The sequence below is a fragment of the Primulina huaijiensis genome, chromosome 4 (assembly GCF_012295235.1).
Source record: "Primulina huaijiensis isolate GDHJ02 chromosome 4, ASM1229523v2, whole genome shotgun sequence".
In the NCBI taxonomy this organism is placed as follows: domain Eukaryota; kingdom Viridiplantae; phylum Streptophyta; class Magnoliopsida; order Lamiales; family Gesneriaceae; genus Primulina; species Primulina huaijiensis.
This window is the reverse complement of record NC_133309.1, coordinates 3,897,368-3,917,428: the sequence shown is the minus strand read 5'-3', so window position 1 is coordinate 3,917,428 and position 20,061 is coordinate 3,897,368. Positions and strand designations below refer to the sequence as shown.

Genomic DNA, 20,061 nt, shown 5'->3' with positions numbered 1-20,061 from the left:
TTAGTTTAAATTTGAATTTTATTCATTTTTATATCAATTTAAATGTAATCTATAAATCATAAGTTTTTTTTATTCAAATTGAAACTGAACTCAATTAAATACATAAACCACTTTTAAAATTCAAATTTAAATTTGATGTTTTTTGAAATTGTAAACTACATTTAAGTATCTATATTGATTAAATCATTCTGTTTAATTTAGTTATGGTTTTAAGTTGTGTCTTACTTTTATAGAATTTATGTTTACTACTATCTATCATACTAAATAAAATATAAAACTTTTTATATAATATTATGTTTTTCAATTTTTTTTAATGTGTGTCTGTAAATTGTTGTTATTATTGTTATGTATCTTAATAAAACTTTAAAATATGTATTTTAATAGAAATTTAATATAAATATTTTTAACATGTCCAAAAAATAATTACTTTTTTAATCAAAATTTATTCATATTATAAATGACAAAAATTTTAATTTTTAAAAAATGTTTACTTATTTTTAAAATTTTGATAAATAAAATAATATAATATTTTTTAAATATTTTTCTATTCTTTTTATTTATAGCGGTTCCACTTAACCAAGATAATAAGTCAATTTAACGACAAAATATTGTTATCATCATTTGAGCGTTATATCAAATTACATTAATATTTTGATATAATAATTTTTGATAATAATATTTAAATTTTAAAATATATTAATTATATTATATCAATAATTTTAAATAATTATTCAAACACTAATACTTACTAATTTTAATAATTAATTACATAAAATTACACTCCGTGCATCGCATAAGTGAAATACTAATAGAATTCTAAAGGCGAGAGGTAAAAAAAATTAAAGAAGGTTAAAAAATTTAGCAAAATACAATATTATATATATATTTAAATTAAATAATAATTTATTGGCTGTTTCAGGGGGTGTGTGCAAATTATTATATTTTTTTAAGAAGTTAAAACAAGTTAATATTACATCCGAAAATTTTAATTTGTATTATATGTGACTGATATTTTTGTGCATCGCACGTATTTTATGCTATAACTGTCAAAAGAAGAGAAAAAAAAATGAATATCATGTCATAATGTTATCAAGAAAGTGGAGTTGAGTCTTTCTGCATCACTGTTTTGTACATGGGGCTATTGGTTAAAGATAGAAGGATGGTTTTTTTCTTCAGGTGCATTTGTTCTCTCAAATACCGCATTTTCGCATCAACTCTAGCGGTGTACCCGGTTTGAGCAAGCTGTTTGGATTTCTCTTGTTCTCTTAGCCACATTCGAGTATCCGATACATCATGACCGGAGCTTTTCATTTCCTGGATTACGTGGTCGTCCCTAGGAAAGAACGAGCGCTGGATCACCATGTACGTGTAGTATGGAAGAAGAGAAGCAACCACTACAAACAATGTTACTATCCAGTACATAAGTGCTGGCCCGATTTCGTCAACGAAGAGGTGAAACACGTCTCGAGAGTACCTCGGAGAGAGCATGCCATACAAGTATAGAAAGAGATACCAGCACAGAATGCTTCCCCAGATGAGAAAGTAGCTGATCCAGGTGAAGTGGGAAATTATAAGAGCAATCTGACAGTTGACTGTCCAAATTATACATGTGTATGTGACCGTACCGATGTGTTGGATATCGGCTAAATTTCCCTCTCTGTCAAATGCTGCTGAGGACATTATTGAGATGCTCAATGCAAAAACAGTTAGAGAGGCCAAGATTCCATTCGAAATCCAGCCAACAATGCGCTTCCAACTGAAACAGATATTTCTTTGACCTTCTTGATAGAGGGCAGGAAACTGTAGGAGAGAAAAATCTAGTTAGAATCTCTGTCCATGAACTTGTGGATGATTCCGAATGCAAATTAAGGCAATCCCATGTCACAGCTTGGTTTTACCTGTAAACAAACATCTACTGATACGTCCTGTTCGAGGACACCTAGGGACAGAACTGGCAAGGATGTCAAGAGTACATTGAACATCACCATATACCAGTCGTCGAACAAATTCTGGCCCGAGAAGCCGGTGAATGCGTTGTAGTAGAACAGCGTGAGGCCGAAGACGATGTTCTTATACACGAAATAGAGGATCTGCAGCAAAATAAGAGAGAACTCTGAGGGGGAACACTTAGATAATGGATTAACAACAATTTTGTCCAAAACACAAGAGAGAGATTTCACCATATTGGAGATTCTCTTGTAACACCAGTGCCCATGAACTATCAGTAACCTCTCCAAGTAACGAAATTGAGGCAATGAGAAGTCGCTCGCCATGACAGCCTGAGATAAAATCACATGCTTTTTCACTTCAGAATTTTTCGTTCACGATATCAGTGATGAAACAGGATGAGCTCCTACCTGCATTCCTTCCATGCCACTTATTCCGATCCCAATATCCGCTTCCTGAATCATGCCTACGTCATTAGCTCCATCACCAATTGCCAGGATTGTTTTGCCAGAATGCTTTTTCACCATCCGTGCCATCTAAAGTTTCCAAAAAAACGAGGTTCTTGGTTTAAGAGGCTAGGATAAGCCTTCATGAACAAAGAAACAGCTTAACCAGAAGAAGAAACTACTCTATTCCAAATGCAAATGGACAAATTTGGTCCTACCAAGGCTTTTTGTTTCGGAGATACGCGGCAGCATATGACCACATCACATTTCATAGCGGTCGTGAAGAAGTGGTCTCTCACATCATTACTCAAGCTTACTTCAAGAGCTTTTCCATCCAATGCTAAAGCACTAGGAATGCCATTCTTTTTATTTTGAGTTGTCATTTCTTCGTAAGTGCTTAGTTGGAGTAAAACTTCTTTCTTGGCATCCTGCAAAACTAAATAACAGAGAATACTTGACACTAATTCCATAAATTTCTTTTCAACACATTCTCAAAATTCTTTTGATGCGTAAGGTAAGCAGATCTTGAAATTTAAAACTGCTCTTCACCTTGGCTTGATGATTCTTTTGAGATTCTTCACTCAAACACAAATGCAGTTGTTTAATATCTTGTCGGAGTAAACTGCAAGAAAATCTGTCGCAAGGATAAAGAAAGGGTAGATTAGCAGCTGTAAAGACTAAAAATAACACAAAATAAAACAGGAGTTTACTAGCAACAAGAGTTAAATGTGAGGAAAGAATCTCGCGTCAATAAAATACCAAGGAAAAACTTGTCAGAATTTATTCAGTGTTAACTCAAGACGCTGGACTCAACATATACATCCGTCTCCCTTTTGTATAGCACCACGCAAGTTTCCATATCGGTTACAATTGATAAAAAAACTAGACATAGCCAATATCTCACCCTATATTTATTGCTGTTTCTTTCTTATCACCAGTTAGCAGCCAGATCTTGAGACCTGCTTGCGCAAGCTTGTCGATACATTCAGGAACCTGAAATCGAGGAAGAGATGATATACTCATATATTCTGATTTCGGATATAGTGAACATGACAGTGCAAATTTACTGTTTTACGAACAACGCGACATTCACTGAAATTTTACTCTCCTGATTTATGGATTTTAGTGTTTATCATCTTCAGCTGCATACAAAACGAAATGATAGCGTACCCCTTTTTGCAACCTATCTTCCACTGCAACAGCACCTAGTAAAAACAAGTCTTTTTCAATCATTTCGGAGACATTCTCAAGCAATGCTTCTCTTTCTGGACCTATACTTGCTTTAGCTTCTGCGAATACAGTGCTCCAGTGTTCATAATCGGACATACCAACTTTTTTATATGCAAAAACCATCGTACGCAAACCATCTTCTGCATAATTTGAAAGGTGAATAGCTGTTGCTTGCTGATATGTTCTACCATTATCCGCCAGCCTATCAAAGATGACACTGAAAATTTAAAGAAACAGAATTGTGAGAACACAGAGCTTCAGCAAACAAGGGAAACTAAATGTTTCGCATAAATTCTCATGCAGTGGTATCGAACCGAAGGAGGAAACCTCACTCGTCTGCTCCTTTACACAAAAGAATGATCTCCCCATCTTCATTTCTTACTATAACTGACATTCTCTTCCTGGAGCTAGTGAATTCCAATAGATTCAAAAGTGCATATTCCCTGTATACAATGCAGATGAACTGGTTAAAAAACATGGATTCTCATAGGAACACAAAAAGAAAACAAAGAGTTAGCACCCATGTTGAGTTCCTGTGAAGGTTTCACCTTTTCACCTCGAGTCCAGACGAAGGATCAAGCTCTTGAAGAACCATGGTAGATTGTGTTCTTTGGTAAAATCTGAATCCAAATTCCTGTGCTGCAGTCAGAAATGAAACTTCTTCAGGAGATTCTGCCTCATACTTCAATTTACCATTTTCGTTTTCTTCAACCGGGATCCCTGTGTGGCACAGGGCCATGACTTTGAAGAACATCACCGTGTCGGACACATTGGACCTATAGATCCACATTTTGTCCATGAGCCGGTCGTCCCTGAAGTTAAAACCCTTGATAACATATTCTTTAATTGGGTTAGAAATTCTTGGAGTTCCAGTCTTTGCATCTTCTGTGCCCTGATGGAAAGCTAATACTTCTTTCTCGGTGTCAGCCTCAGCTGTGGAAAGATCAAGCATCTCAATGCTACGCCCAGTTGAATCAGATCCGTCCAAGCTGTACCTATATCTCTCCACGTCAACGTTCATTCTTCGAGATGCTGCAAGGTCAACCTGTGTCCCTTCACCGCCATAAGAAATCCCCTCGATGGAACATTTCCTGAATTCCATCTGATTGCAAGTTAAGGTACCTGTTTTGTCTGATAGAATGATTTCTACCTGCCCAAGTTCCTCATTCAAGTTGGAAGTTCGAGTTTCAACCGCCTTGCCTGTTTCTTCATCATACATATGAAGATCCTTGTTCATTAGCATAGCTTGTAATACTTTGACAATTTCAATAGAAACATAAAGTGATATTGGGATCAAGTAGCCATACAACACAAGGCTCCTAACAAACTGCACAAAACCAGAGGATATGGATTCTTTAGGATTGAAAAGAATATCAACATTATCATGCAACCGAAGGTACCACCTCTTATAACTTTCATATCCCGTAAATGATGCACTCCCAATTGCAGAGATTAAAGAAATCAAAATCATCATGGCAAAAAGCAGATATATGACACGGTCCATCTTTCTTTCTACTCTACTCCGTTTTGATGGACATATCGTGGAATTTCGGACTGCTTTGGTATCTGGACCGCTAAAGATCACAACTCCATATACATAATCTGTATTTTGAAGTTTAGAGTCTCTTAGGAGAACTTGGCATGGGCTCAGGGGATAGCATTCAGTTTGTCGCTCAAAATTGCCCACAAAAGTGTAAAGACTTGGATTTGGATCCTCACAACGTATCGTTGCTCTGAATTCGCCAAATTTTGCATCCTCGTCTAGATCCAGTGTGACTTCCAAGCTTTTCTTAGCTTTGAGATTGGTTTCTCCATCTAGATTCATGGTCTCAACGTAGCAAATACCATCCTCATAGCTAGAAGATAACAGAAGAAGATCACTTGGAAAATACTCATTCTTGGTAACTTTGACTACATCTCCCACCAATAGTGATTCCCAACTTTTCTGCACAAACAGGCCATTCCTTACATGAACCTTCACTTTTCGCGTGTTCAAGTTTCTGTCCTGCAGCATAATATGATATTCAGCACGATATACAATCGCAAGTTCACCACTGATACCGAAAACTAAAAGAAAAGAGTTTTCTCACTGTGCCTGTAAAAACCTCCGCCAATCTTCGACGGCTTCTTTGAGCATGCTAATCCCAACGACAAACACAAGAGGAACAATCACAGTCACAGGATTAAAAGGCGCAAATCGAGTAACTGACAGAGCTGCCGCCAGGAGAAAATACAAATTAGCAACCCTGCGGAACTGCTCGAAAAGTGCTCTAGGCAGAAAGGTAAGAACGTTGTATTTTGTTGTGGAGACATAGTTATTAGGATACTTGTGAGGTTTTCTCTTGTGAACATGAGGCTCATTACAGAAAACTAATCGCGAAAATCCCGGGTGACCAAGAACACCCTGACCAGGCTCCGAATCAGCAGCGTGGGGACGCAAGCACACAAAAGTATACAGCTTGCTCCATTTCAGTTTCTGCTTTCTTCTCCCTGATGAACCTGACATCTTTTTTTGTCAACTAAGAGTTTCTCAGTTCCCCAATCATTAACAAATGCTATGCACTGATTATTATAGACATCAGTGAACCTTCCTATGATTCTACCATTAGCTGTCACTTAACAAACTCTAGTATTTCTAAGATAACTAGAAGCGAAGAAAACCAAAACGCCAAAAACAAATATGGTTCCAACCGGCATAAATTTGTCACTTGTGCTTGTATTTCATTCCTGTTCTATTTGGCATAATCATTTTTTAAAGTCTTTAACTTACAAACAAGAGATTTCTTGGATAGAAGAGCAGGCCTTGGAGTAAATAATGAAAATGGCACTAAAAACCAAGTGCCATTGACCTCTACAAAGCATTATATTGACTGACATATTCGATATTAACTTAACTTTCATCGAAGTAGGCATTTAAAAACTCATCCCTACAGCTCAACTTTTGGTTAATTAACCATTTAAAATTCGAACTTCGTGTAGCATAGAAATGGAAAGAAAACTACGATAATTAATTCCGTATTCGTGCTCTTATTAGACTTGATAATTTAGGCTTTCCCTACTTTGGTTCTTGCATTTTATGATGTCATTCTATAGACTAGGCATGGGCCTTACTCGAGAAAATTGTAATTTTAGTATTATAAATTGAGTTATTTTAGATTTTAGTTACGTAAATTGTCAATATTTGATTTCAATATAGTTTAAATCCGAGGAGAATAATATTTTACAACTAGCAATTCATTTATTTCCAAACCGACCCATTTACTATCTATTATTTGATTGACTAATACTCTATATTGAAAATGATGAAGGGTCAAATGATTTGGTAATTAATCGTGAGGGAATGGGTCGAAAGAGTATCGAATCAGAGTTCTAGATTTTTGTTCATCTTTTAACTTGGATTTTTTTTGGCCAAATGTTAATAAATCCATCAAATATTATTTATTTGATACCGATTTCTTACATGACTCATGATGCAAGAATAAACATGTATTACATACTTTAAAATCTATCAAAGTAAAAATAAAGATAAACAACAAACTTTTTTCTCTCATTTTGAAACATCGCATGACGTTTTGTTTTAGTTTTTCCTCTTTTTTTTTAATTCTGTAGATAGATTTTAATTATAACATAAACTTTAATACCACGACATGAGCCACGTACAAGAACACCATTAATAAATAAGCAATATTCGATAGGTTTCATTGCTTATGGTCAAAAAAAGACCAAATTAAAATCAAGTTATTAGATGAAAATCAAGTTTTGACAAGTTATATAACTAAGATCAAAATATATCAACTTATATGACTAAAATTAAAATTTCCCCTCCTCAATATTTGAAATTATTTTCGAGAAAGATATTGAATAATGAAAAATTACTAGAAAATTGTAATGAAGCACTTAATCTCTAGATTTGCGAAATGGATCCATTCATAGGGATTCTTTAAGTTAAATCAACTAAATCTTCCTTGAATGCATCGACAATCCACAGTTGGATTTATATATAATAGCCAATTATCTTGTGGTATTAATTACTTCTTTAAAATGTCAATCAAAATAATCCAAGAAATTAATAATCGGTCTGCCGGCGAGGATCCATGAAAAAAAGCAATTTTCCGACATGTTATTGCCAATTTCCTCTTCTTTTCGTTCTAGAAGGCTATAATTTTTGGAGTATGGTGATACTCCGAGAAATATCCTATATTCTTCTCTTGTATCATCATTAGGGGTGTTCATCGGTCGGTTCGGTTCGGTTTTCGGTTTTTTATTTCGGTTTTTCGGTTTTCGGTTTTAGAAATATATAATCCGATATCCGAACTATTTTTCTTCGGTTCGGTTCGGTTTTCTACCAAAACGATTCGGTTATTTCGGTCGGTTAATACGATTTTGATATAATTATTTAAATTAATAATATAAATATATTGTAAAATATAATATGTTAACTTTCCACATGTTTTCTTAGTAAAATATTTAAATATAAGGTCTAAATTAATTAAATAAACTACAATCAACTAAAAATTGTTTAAAATAGTTTTTCATTCACTAAATATCATATCAAAATATATAATATAAATAAAAATATAAAAAATTTATTAATTTAATGAAATTTCGATTTTTTCGGTTTTTTCGATTTTGACATATATAGTCCGAAACTGAACTAAATAAACTTCGGTTTTAACATTTATATCCGAATTATAAAATTCGGCTTTCGGTTCGGTTCGGTGTTCGGTTTTTTCGGTTTGGATTTTCGATTTTTTCGGTTTTATCCGAAGTTTGAACACTCCTAATCATCATCGGTTTTGAGCCCAGATAGCTGTGAGCTCCCGGGATATTACCAGCAAATTACCCGAGTAGCTAGGAAGCTTGAGTAGCAAGGGTATTTCCGTTTGGGAGCCCGTGAGGATGGAACTCGGGCATTCCAGTACAGGGGACATAATTTAAGTCATAAGTATGGGGCATCATGGATTGGTCATCATTAGACGATCCTTTAGCGTGTAAAAAGTGACCGAACTCAATCAAAATAAGCATGGGTTGTCAGACCCAGCAGTGTCTATGAAAGCAGAAAGCATGGGCAGCCATAACCTCATGAGTAGTGGTTGGACACTGAAAAAAAGTTCATAATTGACTTTCTTACTATAAATATTAGGTTTGTTTAGCATTAAAGGTCTGATTCACTTGCATATTGCCTACAACATTTATTACAAAATTCTCCATATAAGCATTTACTGACTCGAGCGTCGGAATGATCACGCAGGATAATCTTCCGGTGCCCATTAACGTTCTTTCTCCGTTAAAATGCAAGTCCAGGTGCCCGGGCAACCATCTCCAGCTCAACAACTCGACCCGATGCAATCGTCTACCAAGCTCTTACCCGATTCACCCGGTCTTCATCATTGGCGTCGTCTGTGGGAAATCTCGATCTAAGACGTTGATCATGATTTCTACAAGAAAATCCACAAGAAGGGATAATGCCGGGAACGAGTCAACTGACTCGGAAGTCCCTCAGGAAGGTCAGCTTCAACCGACCTTTGTATTAAATCAAAAGCAACTCACTAAAATCATAGCAGCAGCCGTTCAGAAGGTTGTAGCGGAAAAGTTACCCCCTGGTGACAATCGGGCACAGCACAAAGAAAGGGTAGGAGACAAGTCTCCCTCTCCAAGAAAAAATGAAGAGGCAGAGAGCTCGCAAGAATGCTCTAGGGCCCCTACTATGGCCGAGGAGCTAGAAGACTTAAGAACAAAGGTTAAGAAGCTGGATCTTCATGTGTTCCCTGAGTCCAGCCGAGAAGATATCCTTCATCTTCCCACATTATCAATGAGCCCTTGCCCTCTCATTTCAAGTCGGCGAGAATCAAGGAATATGATGGTAGTTCTGATCTAGAGGAACACTTGACTCGATTCGAGAATAAGGACATGTTGCACTGTTATGGCGATGATATTAAGTGTAAGACATTCTTAACCATGTTGGTAGATTGTGCCCAACGATGGTTCGACAGATTGGAGCCCTGGAGTATACGGAGTTTTGAAGATTTCAAGAAGATATTTTTGCATCATTTCAGTTGCAGTAAGAGATACAAGAAGACTGATTTCAGCCTGTTTGAAGTCAAGCAGGGCCGAGATGAGTCACTGCGGGCCTACATTCGCAAATTTAACAGGGCGGCACTAGAGGTACCATCCTGTGCTCTCGAGACAAAAACTACTGCCTTCACATAAGGGTTGCAAGGAGGAGATTTCTTCATGTCATTAGTAATGAGATTACCCCGGGACTTTGAGGATTTGTTGTTACGGGCGGAGAAAATACATCAACATGGAGGAGGCTCAGAAACAAAAGAGAGGCTAGGAGAAGAGAAAGAGGCGAGAAATCGGGGAGGCTAGAGGAACGGGTCCCTAAAAGAAGTTCTCTGGGGCGTTTTTCTCATTACGCCCCCATGAAGAATTCAAAGATCCAGGATGTTCATCTTTGTGATGAGAAGGAGGCTAATATTCCAACGCATCTGCCTCCCCCTGTTCAGGGAGCTGGTAAGAAATTTTGTTCATTCCATAAAGAGTGTCATCATGACACTAGCGAGTGCAGGCAACTAAAGAGGAAATACCCTCGGACGAATCCTGAAGAAACCAAACCAGCACCTAAAAAAGTTAAGGGGGAGGCACTTAACTTATATGTTAATACATTTGAATGATGTTAGTTTCGAACAGAATTACGCTTGGTATTCATTGTTTTTGTGTCGTGCAGGAGGTAAACGACTATTGGTTGAGTGATGACAATTAGGGGCCAACCCCTGTGGTCATGACAGTAATGATTACTAAACATTAGGTATCTCATAGTGATGCACTTGAGTGAGGTGCTAGTTTCGAGGTAGCCCGGGTAGAAAGCCTCCTGGAAACATGTATGAAAGCCCGGGCTTTTGGTAGCCAGGGGAAAAGATGTCACTGACATTTCACCTGCCCGGCCACTGACAAGATCCTCCTGTAGCTTTACCCTGATTTGGGTATCTCTATAATATCCAGGGTCATCCATGACCCGGGCTCTCACGGCCCACGGGGTATCACCAGCTATGTTAATACTCCACTGAAAAATTACCAAAATTGAAAACAAGCGTAAATTAGTGAACTAAGATTATGAATTGATCGATAACAAGACGAAATATAGGAAAAATACAAATAATCGGGCTAAAAATGTAATTTCTACAAAACTAAAATTTGACGACCAAAATCGAAAAAAATAAATTTAAAGAACAAAATTTGCAATTTTCCCACAATGATAACATTCAAATATAATTTTTTAGAATATGCCCCTCGAGTTGTAAGCAATAATTTTAAACAAATTTATGTATTTTCAAAAGTTTTGTGAATCAATCCAAAAATATATTAAATTAAAATATGAGCATACAATAAAGATGTAATCGAATCAGAACTCGTATTTAAAATTATCGAATTCGAATATTTTCGAACCTTTTGGAACTGAATTTTAGCATAAATTGTTTTCTCCAATACTCAGTAGATTGTTTGTAAACATTTACAACAAGAACTATCTCTGTTAATCCCGAAATAGTTGATGTCAAGTGATTGATTCACTAAAAGTAACATACAATAACCCTCTATTGTTGCATTAATACCATACGAGTGTCTCAGTACGATTTTGCATATCAAAATAAAATTTTAAGATTTTCATTGCGTCTTGGGTACAGGAAATCGAGACACCAACAATTGATACATATTTTTAAATCATACACTGCATTGCATATTTATTTAGTAGATATTTCTATCTTTTAATGTCTTCTTTTATTGTTGTTCTTCATATTCGGTTTATATACTCGCCGATTTCGGTTCGTTGTCTCTCTTTTCTTTGTTTTTTTTTAATCTATGGGACGACAATAGATGGTACACGATTAAGGTTACTAGAAGTGTTAGAGTTTTACATCTAGATGCTATATTTTTGATGATGTAATTATCTTTTAATTTATTGATTAGAGACATGGCTAAGATTTATTGTCTAATTTAGTGTGACTTAGGGGAGGCATTTTAATTATGTTTCTTATGTTATAAATTGTACTTATTAACTTTTATGTTTCTGCTGTAGTTTTATCTGGTAGTATATGATTTATTATTTTTATATTTAGACGAAATGCCTCTGGTTTTAAAAATGATTTATTATTTTTATATTTAGACGAAATGCCTCTGGTTTTTTTTTAAAAAAATTGTGTGAAAGTTAATTATAATCGGAAGGTAAATTTTAAATTTTCTTGTATTTATATTTATATTAATGTCAGATCCGTGACCTCACAATTATTTACTAGGGGGCTTCTTATTTACGAAGTTTATTTAGTAAACAATGCCGATTTCACTGCTTTCGGTCCACTAACTTGCTTTTTTTTAGTCTTTTTTCAACGGAGTGATGACGTGACACCACGAAATGTTGATGTGATGATCAACATGTCTGATGTTTCTAATGCTATATATGTTAATACTCCAGTGAAAAATTACCAAAATTGAAAACAAACGTAAGTTAGTGAACTAACATTGTGAATCGACCGATAACATGACAAAATATAGAAAAAAATATAAATAATCGGGCTAAAATTGTAATTTCTCCAAAACTAAAATTTGACGACCAAAATGGAAAAAAATAAATTTAAAGAACAAAATTTGCAATTTTCCCACAATAATAACATTCAAATATAATTTTTTAGAATTTGCCCCTCGAGTTGTAAGCAATAATTTTAAACAAATTTATGTATTTTCAAAAGTTTTGTGAATCAATCCAAAAATATATTAAATTAAAATATGAGTCTACAATAAAGATGTAATCGAATCAGAACTCGTATTTAAAATTATCGAATTCGAATATTTTCGAACCTTTTGGAACTGAATTTTAACATAAGACCATCTCCAACGCAGCACCATTTTGGTGTTTTGCACCAAAATGGTGCAGCTTTTCTTCCCCAGCGCAGCCCCACTCCTCTGGGCCAATTTGGCTCCTCTGCGCCAAATTTGGCGCAGAGGAGTGTTTATTTTTCTTTTTTTATTTTTTATTTTTTTTATTTGTATTTATTATAAATATTCGTATTAAAATTATAAATATTATTTAAATAATAGTATAATATTTATTTTATTATTTTAATAATTAAAAATTTAATTATATAATAATTATAAAATCTTAATCATAATTAAAAATTTATTAAATGAAATATAATAATTAATATATGTAAAATAAAAAGAATATTTCGAGAATATTCTTTTTGGGGTAAGATTTGAAGTAAATGGGTTAGAGATGAATGTTGTATTTGGTGCAGAAATCGCATTATTTTAGCGTAAAAGTTGCACCAAAATAGATTTTGTGGTTGGAGATGGCCTAAATTGTTTTCTTCAATATGTCGTGATACTGATACATCAGCAAAATTTGATATTTTATTAATAAAATATTATAATAGTACAAGATTTACATAATAAATAATATATTCCGAGCCTTTATTTATACAAATAACTTATAAATAAATTCAAACATTTCAAGTCGATCTCAAACTCCATTTCCTTACGAAGAATTCGAACAAAAATGTATTAAATTATTCCATATTTAAATCCAAGTTGGATATGAAAATTAGAAAGCAGACATCAAATTCTGTGGTATTTTAAACACACTGTTTTAGTTCTTTCTTTTTGTTTTGTCTTTTAGCAAATATAAGATCTTTTCGTAATGACAAAAACTTGTGTGAGACGGTCTCCCGGGTCGTAATTTGTGAGACAGATCTCTTATTTGAGTCTTCCATAAAAAAATATTAATTTTTATGCTAAGAATATTACTTTTTATTGTGAATATCAATAAGGTTGACTCGTCTCACAGACAAAATTCGTAAGATCATCTCACAAAAAACCTACTTTTTCTTAATTAATTGTTCTTTTTGTTTGTGGTATTAATATTTGTTAAAGTCCAATGAATGAATCAATCTCTACAAACCTTCGTCTTCCCCGAAATGAATACTCAGTTTTCCTTAATTCTGTACATTCCACTGATTCTTGCCGTCTACGTCTTCACCATACATTTCCTCAACAAAATTAGAAACTTCCCACCCTCTCCCGCCGTCAATCTACCCATTCTCGGTCATCTCCACCTCCTGAAGAAGCCCCTCCACCGATCTCTTGCCAAGATTTCCGATAAATTTGGCCCAATAATTTTCCTGCAGTTTGGTTCCCGCCGTGTACTTCTTGTGTCCTCACCTTCAGCCGCCGAGGAATGTTTCACCAAAAACGACATCATCTTCGCCAACCGCCCCCGTTTACTCGCCGGGAAATATACGGGCTACGACTACACTTCTTTGGCCTGGAGTTCATACGGAGACCACTGGAGGAACGTCCGCAAAATTTCAACCATCGAGCTACTGTCAACGAACAAGCTTCAGACGCTTCAAGGGATCCGAGCCGACGAGGTGAGATCCATGATCTGTCGGCTGCTTCATCTCTCCGGAGACGGAAAACATGCAGTAGACATGAAGAGCGTCTTCTTGGAGACGACGATGAACGTGATGATGAGGATGATTGCTGGGAAGAGGTACTACGGCGAAAAGGTCGAGGAGGCGGAGCAGGCGAAGCGTTTCAGGGATATCGTGTCCGAAACTTTCCGGAACGGTGGCGCATCGAATATGGGGGATTTCCTGCCGTTCTTTAGATGGGTCGGGGCCGTCGGGGGGGAGAAGAAGTTGGTGGAACTGCATAAGATGAGGGATTCGTTTATGCAAGAACTGGTGGAAGAATGTAAGGAAAGAATGAAGAATAATGGCGGAGACGAAGGGAAGAAGAAGACGATGATTGAAATGCTAGTGGGACTTGCGGAGGAGCAACCAGAGTATTATTCTGATCAGATTATTAAAAGCCTAATGCTGGTAAGTTTTGTTCTTTGGATATAATTATTTCCAGCTATGGTTTTTTTAAACAAAATTTAAATCTTAATTTTAAATTTATATTTTTGAATACTTTTAAACATAGTTTGGTACGCTGGATAAATGAGAGATGGATAAATAATCTTCATTATTCTAAGTTTGGTATCTTTTTAGAAAGCCATGGACCCGTGATAAATAATTTTATACAAGGATAAAATCTCTCTTCTATTAACTGTGATAATTTTAATTCAATGATAAAATACACTATAACAACTTAATTGTCCTCGATTTATAAAAATCTTAAACCCTGTCTTCTCTCATTTCACTATTAAGCTTGCATCGATCCTTCACAGTTGGCGGCCGGAGAAAACCCATCTGCGATTAAAATTAAAATATTATTAATAATAATAATAGTAATAATAATAATAATAATAATAATAATAATAATAATAAACCCATTGCAATTTAATTAATTTCACAGAAGAAAAAACAACCAAACTTAGTTGTTTCATTTGTATTAACACTCGGCATATTCTCGTCAAGAATTTTCAGGTCAGCTTTATAATTCTTTCATTATTTTACGTATTTTTTGTGGGGTTATTTAATTTTAATGATAAGGTTAATTTTGTTATTATAATCTAATATATAAATTTAGTTACTCTTATTAAAATCATACCAAACATTAAATATAATATCCTATATTTTATTTATCATTAACTTATCTTTATATTATTTATCACATGTTTATCATATCATGTGTACCAAACTATGGCTTATATCATTATTATCTATACTATTTATACTATAATATTAAGTTTGAGATCCTTACAGTAACTAATTTTTTGTTTGTTTTAATAATTATATATATTAATCAAGTATTAAATTTTAATTTAATTCACATGTAGCTTAGTGAATAGATTTTTTGATTCCTAAACACCAAGTTGTAGGTTCGATTCCTACTTTTGTCTTTATTCCTTTCTTTTTCTATTTAGTTTTCAATTCATATATTAAAATTACAGTATAGTCCATCACTACTTTTTAAATTGCATTTTGATTCTCATTTAAATATAAACTATGAATTATAAAAAATATTGTACAAGCACGCAACGCGTACATTCAGCGCACAAGTTGGAACATTGTTTCCAAAAAAATTCACTTGTTTGTAGATTCGTAGATAGATAGATAGTAGATAGATTCATGCAACTAGGGTTTTTCTTGATTTCTCTAAGTTCTTGAATTTCACAACAAAAAACTCTCGAGTCCTTGCAGTTTTTGCTCCGTAGAAAAACAACATATCAAAATCGAACGGCAACAGATTTAAAGGGTTCTTGTATTGTAATAAATCCTGAAAGTAATATGAACTTTGAATTTCTATACGGAATTTAACGATTTTACGTTATACAAGTATCGATTATCTGCTTGCATCTAGTTAAATCAACAGAAACATTCATCATAGAATCAGATTAAAGGTTCTTCTCTTATGATCTATGGACCGAATGCGAGAACCGCGGCAGTCTGCGATTAAAACCATAAGTTTATAAACAGAAACATTAATCATCTGGCAACTCTCCTTTGAGGTCAAAATGAAATACATGATCAATAACCCTTTGAATTAACTTATTTCCAATTAAGAGTAATTAACCCTATAAATGATTCGCTTATACCCAAACCATTTTCTTGGATTACTCATTTTTTGTTAAATTTACACTAATTTTTTTTGTAGTGTAGCTATATAGAATATAACACCTTACTAGAGGAATGGAATATGCTTTTAGAGCTGTCCTTACATTTTATAGCTTTTCCAATTTTTTTCTTTTTTATTTATCTGAAGCCTCTTAATTTCAATGATACTAGCTTCCACTTTCTCTCGTCCATGAATTTTATTGGCATAAATTTGGCCTTTTTGGAGATGGAATATAATTCCTAGCACTTTTAGATGAATACATTAATGTTTGATATATATATAGTCTTGATGTGTTGTTCATCTACCGTGCTCACCAAGGTAGAACTCCCCTATTAAAAGAAATGAATCATAACAAAAATGTGCATCCAATAAGTGAGTGTCAACTCAATAATACACACATAAGTGAGCGCGGTGGGTAAACAATATATCAAAATTGTGTGTGTATATATACCACCAATATTCTCTCTTATACCAAATCTTCGATATATATATATATATTGAATTTTGTTCGCGTACTAATGTTTTTTCCTGCAAATTTTGGTTTTTTGTTTGGGTACGTAAATCTCAGTGTTTCTTGTTTTGTGTATTCTTTTATACTTTCATATATCTTATTGCATCATTTTCATATGTTAGTTTTTGTTATAATGTTTGAGAAGCAGTGAAATTCCCTTTATTTTGATTTATGGATATCTGAGAGTTTGGACCAACTAGGTTTTGTGTGTCTTTAGAAAAAAGTTTTTGCAAGAGTTTCATAATCGATTTTCTATACCAGAATTTGTTGGCTGCCGGGACAGATACTTCAGCTGCAACAAGTGAATGGGCTCTATCACTTCTGCTAAACCATCCACAAGTCTTGAAAAAAGCACAGATTGAAATCGAAAAACACGTCGGACACGAACGCTTGATTGACGAGTCGGACATATCTAACCTCCCTTACCTACATTGCATCATAAATGAAACCATGCGACTGTACCCTGTTGCCCCGTTGCTCGTCCCTCACGAATCATCTGACCAATGCACGGTCGGAGGCTATCACATCCCGAAAAAGACGATGCTTCTAGTGAACGTATGGGCAATACATAATGATACTAAAAATTGGGAGGAACCAAGGAAATTCAAGCCTGAGAGATTTGAAGGGGTGGAGGGAAGCAGGGAAGGGTTCAAATTAATGACGTTTGGATCCGGAAGGAGAGCGTGTCCGGGGGAAGGATTGGCGTTGCGTATGGTGGGATTGGGATTGGGATCTATGATCCAGTGTTTTGAATGGGAAAGGATTGGAGAGACTCTAGTTGACATGAGTGAAGGAACTGGAGGGACTATGCCTAAAGCACAACCTTTGTTAGCCTACTGTAAGGCTCGTTCCTTTGTGCCAAAGCTTTTGTCTTGAATGGGCAATCTTTTCATTTGCCCGATGTTACGTTTTTTTACTGAACAAAAATAAACAAAACAGAAATAAATGGTGTTCTTATTGCTAGCTCCTACAAGATGATCGAATTTTTTAATATGTTCTTGAATTTGCTGACAACCCGGATTAGTTGAGCACCCGGATAGGCTATCCACCCAGATTTGCTAGCGACCCTGATGGGATTGCCAACCCACTTGGATTTATTGGTTGATCACTCGGATCAGCTGTTCACCTAGATTGGTCGATCGGTCACGGGAATCGGCTGTCCATCTAGAATGGTTGATCTCATTCATCAGCTGGATCATTTCATTTGGTGTAATATTACTTTTTGGTTACGTCAGCTTGGCGCACTTTGTGGAAAATGTTACCTCGTCACTGAGAAAGCAAACTCACTCACACATGAATCACAACGTTAACGGCGAACACCGATGTCGGCTTCCCAGTCCTCGATAAAAACCCAGATTTATATGCCAACACCTGATAAAAGAATCATCATCTCCCCATTTGAGTAGGGAAATAATGCACCAGTTGGAGTAAATGGTGCACCCACCTGTCAATCCCAGAAAAGGGACCAAATACGAAAGAGGATGAGTTTTAACATGAGCTACGCACCACATTCTTGGTCTCGGTCTCGGTCTCGCACTTGGGTATGAGAAGAGTTTTGGCAACTCGATATCGGCCCCAACTAGTCATAGCAATCGATGTTTTCAAAATCGGACCAATTGGTTCCGATAATTTGACCGAAAACCGATCATGGATGTGATATGGATATCGTCCAAAAAAACGTTTTACTGGTCGGACCGTTGTTGAACGGATCAAACCGGTCAAAATCGGTCAAAAACCGGTTGGACCAGTTCACGAAATTTTTTTAAAAAATTAATCTAACTTTTTAAATTTTATTTTTTGTATATAAATGATTACTTGGATTTTGAACTTTGTTAAAAATATTATTTTTGTAGTATTAGAGCTTATTTAATTTTTTAAACATTGAAAAATATTTTTTTATTATTATACATACATTTAATATGTTTAGACTTCAAAATATATTATTTATTATATTATATATTTTCATTTTATATGATATAAAAGTATTTCGATCCGATTGTCTAGTCGAACCAGTCGTTATTTTAAGGTGGATCGGTTCGATCATTGGTCTGATTATAAAAACAATGATAGTGACTATACCTAAAAGTAATAACAACAATAAAAAAAAAATTCTACAAGTCATAACGACTATAAAAAATCAACAAATTATTACGACTATAAAAAAAATACAGCAAGTTATAAAGATTATAAAAAAATTCAACAAGTCCGACTATAAAAAAATAATATTTCAAATCATAACAACTATAAAAAGATTTCTACTTTCAACCACCTCCGGCTAGCGGCAATTACCGCTCGAAGAATCGGAGCATATGATGGGACGTAGCCTAAATGAAATATTTCGACCACTAAAATTGAGTTTGATTTCTAGTAAATTAGGATGGTTAAACATTAAAATCATAAAATAAATCAAGTACTGCAATAAGATTGAAGCCAATAAGAATACCCACAATATTCTTAATCAGCCTATAAATAGAGCATTTCCTCTCATTTGGAGGGTACATTGTCTTTTTATATTCTAAAAGCTCTCTAATTTTCTGAGTACATATCTTGAGGTGATCACTGATTTGAACGTCGGGAGACTTTCTTCGAGTATATCTCTACGCTTGGCTTTTTTATTATTAATTTAACAATAAAAAATTATTTCAAAAATAATTCATTTTTTATTTTTGCACAAATACTTTAATTCGTGCTCAAGTTTGAATAATTGTCCACGTGAGCATTATCCGTGCTTCGTAAACACGGATGTTCCACGTGGACGAGCATCCGTACGTGGTCAAAACATCTCCACCCACCTCCCACCTTATCTCTTTCACTCGTCTCTTTCTTCTTCCTTCCTTACTCTTTCACTCTTTATTTCTCTCTCGCGTTCGAAAATTCTCCTTTCTTCACCGGATAATCGTGAACTATTTTGAGCTCTTTTCTTGCCTTATAACAAAGTTTAAAGACTTTTGTTAAAGTAAATTATTTGTAACTTGAATATAAATATTATTTCTTAATTTAATTGATATAATCTTCTAACTTAAATGATTTTCCTAAAATTATCTTTTCCTTGTTAATTTGATTTTGTACAATATCTTATTAGATTTTGCCTTTCTAGATAATGAGATAATTATGCAAATATTTTTATGATATGTTATCAATGTTTAAAAAGAGTTTGTTTCTAATTAAACTCTTATTTTCCTTGTACAATAGGTTTCCTTGTTGAGATAAACTCTAGGAGAGATAAAGACTATAAATAAGATAAACATTGGCATTGTTATGGAACTCTCCCCTCTCGATCAATAATACACGCACTTGTGCACATCGTGGACTTTAGAGAGAAAAACATTCGCCAAGGATGTGCTGTTTTGAAAAGTGTTGTTGTACATGTTT

General features: G+C 34.6%; 2 protein-coding genes across 2 annotated transcripts; one reads left to right on the top strand and one right to left on the bottom strand.

Moving 5' to 3' along the window:
- Window positions 1-1,089: 1,089 nt before the first annotated feature.
- LOC140975889 (probable phospholipid-transporting ATPase 5) lies at window positions 1,090-6,438 on the bottom strand. Its single transcript, XM_073439816.1, has 12 exons — window positions 6,315-6,438; window positions 5,719-6,129; window positions 4,172-5,628; window positions 3,956-4,066; window positions 3,564-3,840; window positions 3,298-3,386; window positions 2,943-3,027; window positions 2,612-2,821; window positions 2,358-2,483; window positions 2,181-2,279; window positions 1,899-2,090; window positions 1,090-1,800 (listed from the first exon to the last, which is right to left on the bottom strand). Exons 1-12 carry the CDS (start codon window positions 6,318-6,320, stop codon window positions 1,090-1,092), a joined length of 3,774 nt encoding a protein of 1,257 aa, XP_073295917.1. The 5' UTR covers window positions 6,321-6,438.
- Window positions 6,439-13,541: 7,103 nt separating this feature from the next.
- On the top strand, window positions 13,542-17,646 carry LOC140975266 (cytochrome P450 81Q32-like). The gene is made up of 2 exons (XM_073438879.1): window positions 13,542-14,497; window positions 16,951-17,646. Exons 1-2 carry the CDS (start codon window positions 13,556-13,558, stop codon window positions 17,563-17,565), a joined length of 1,557 nt encoding a protein of 518 aa, XP_073294980.1. The 5' UTR covers window positions 13,542-13,555; the 3' UTR covers window positions 17,566-17,646.
- The last annotated feature ends 2,415 nt before the right edge of the window (window positions 17,647-20,061 follow it).

What these genes read in the sequence shown, in the direction of transcription:
- LOC140975889 (XM_073439816.1), bottom strand. An exon ending in TCTGGACTCGAGGTGAAAAG is followed by an intron (nt 4,067 to 4,171) that starts GTGAAACCTTCA and finishes CATTGTATACAG; the next exon opens with GGAATATGCACTTTTGAATC. An exon ending in TTGTGTAAAGGAGCAGACGA is followed by an intron (nt 3,841 to 3,955) that starts GTGAGGTTTCCT and finishes TTAAATTTTCAG; the next exon opens with TGTCATCTTTGATAGGCTGG.
- LOC140975266 (XM_073438879.1), top strand. Translation starts at nt 13,556, where the DNA reads ATGAATCAATCTCTACAAACCTTCGTCTTCCCCGAAATGAATACTCAG. An exon ending in TTATTAAAAGCCTAATGCTG is followed by an intron (nt 14,498 to 16,950) that starts GTAAGTTTTGTT and finishes TTTCTATACCAG; the next exon opens with AATTTGTTGGCTGCCGGGAC.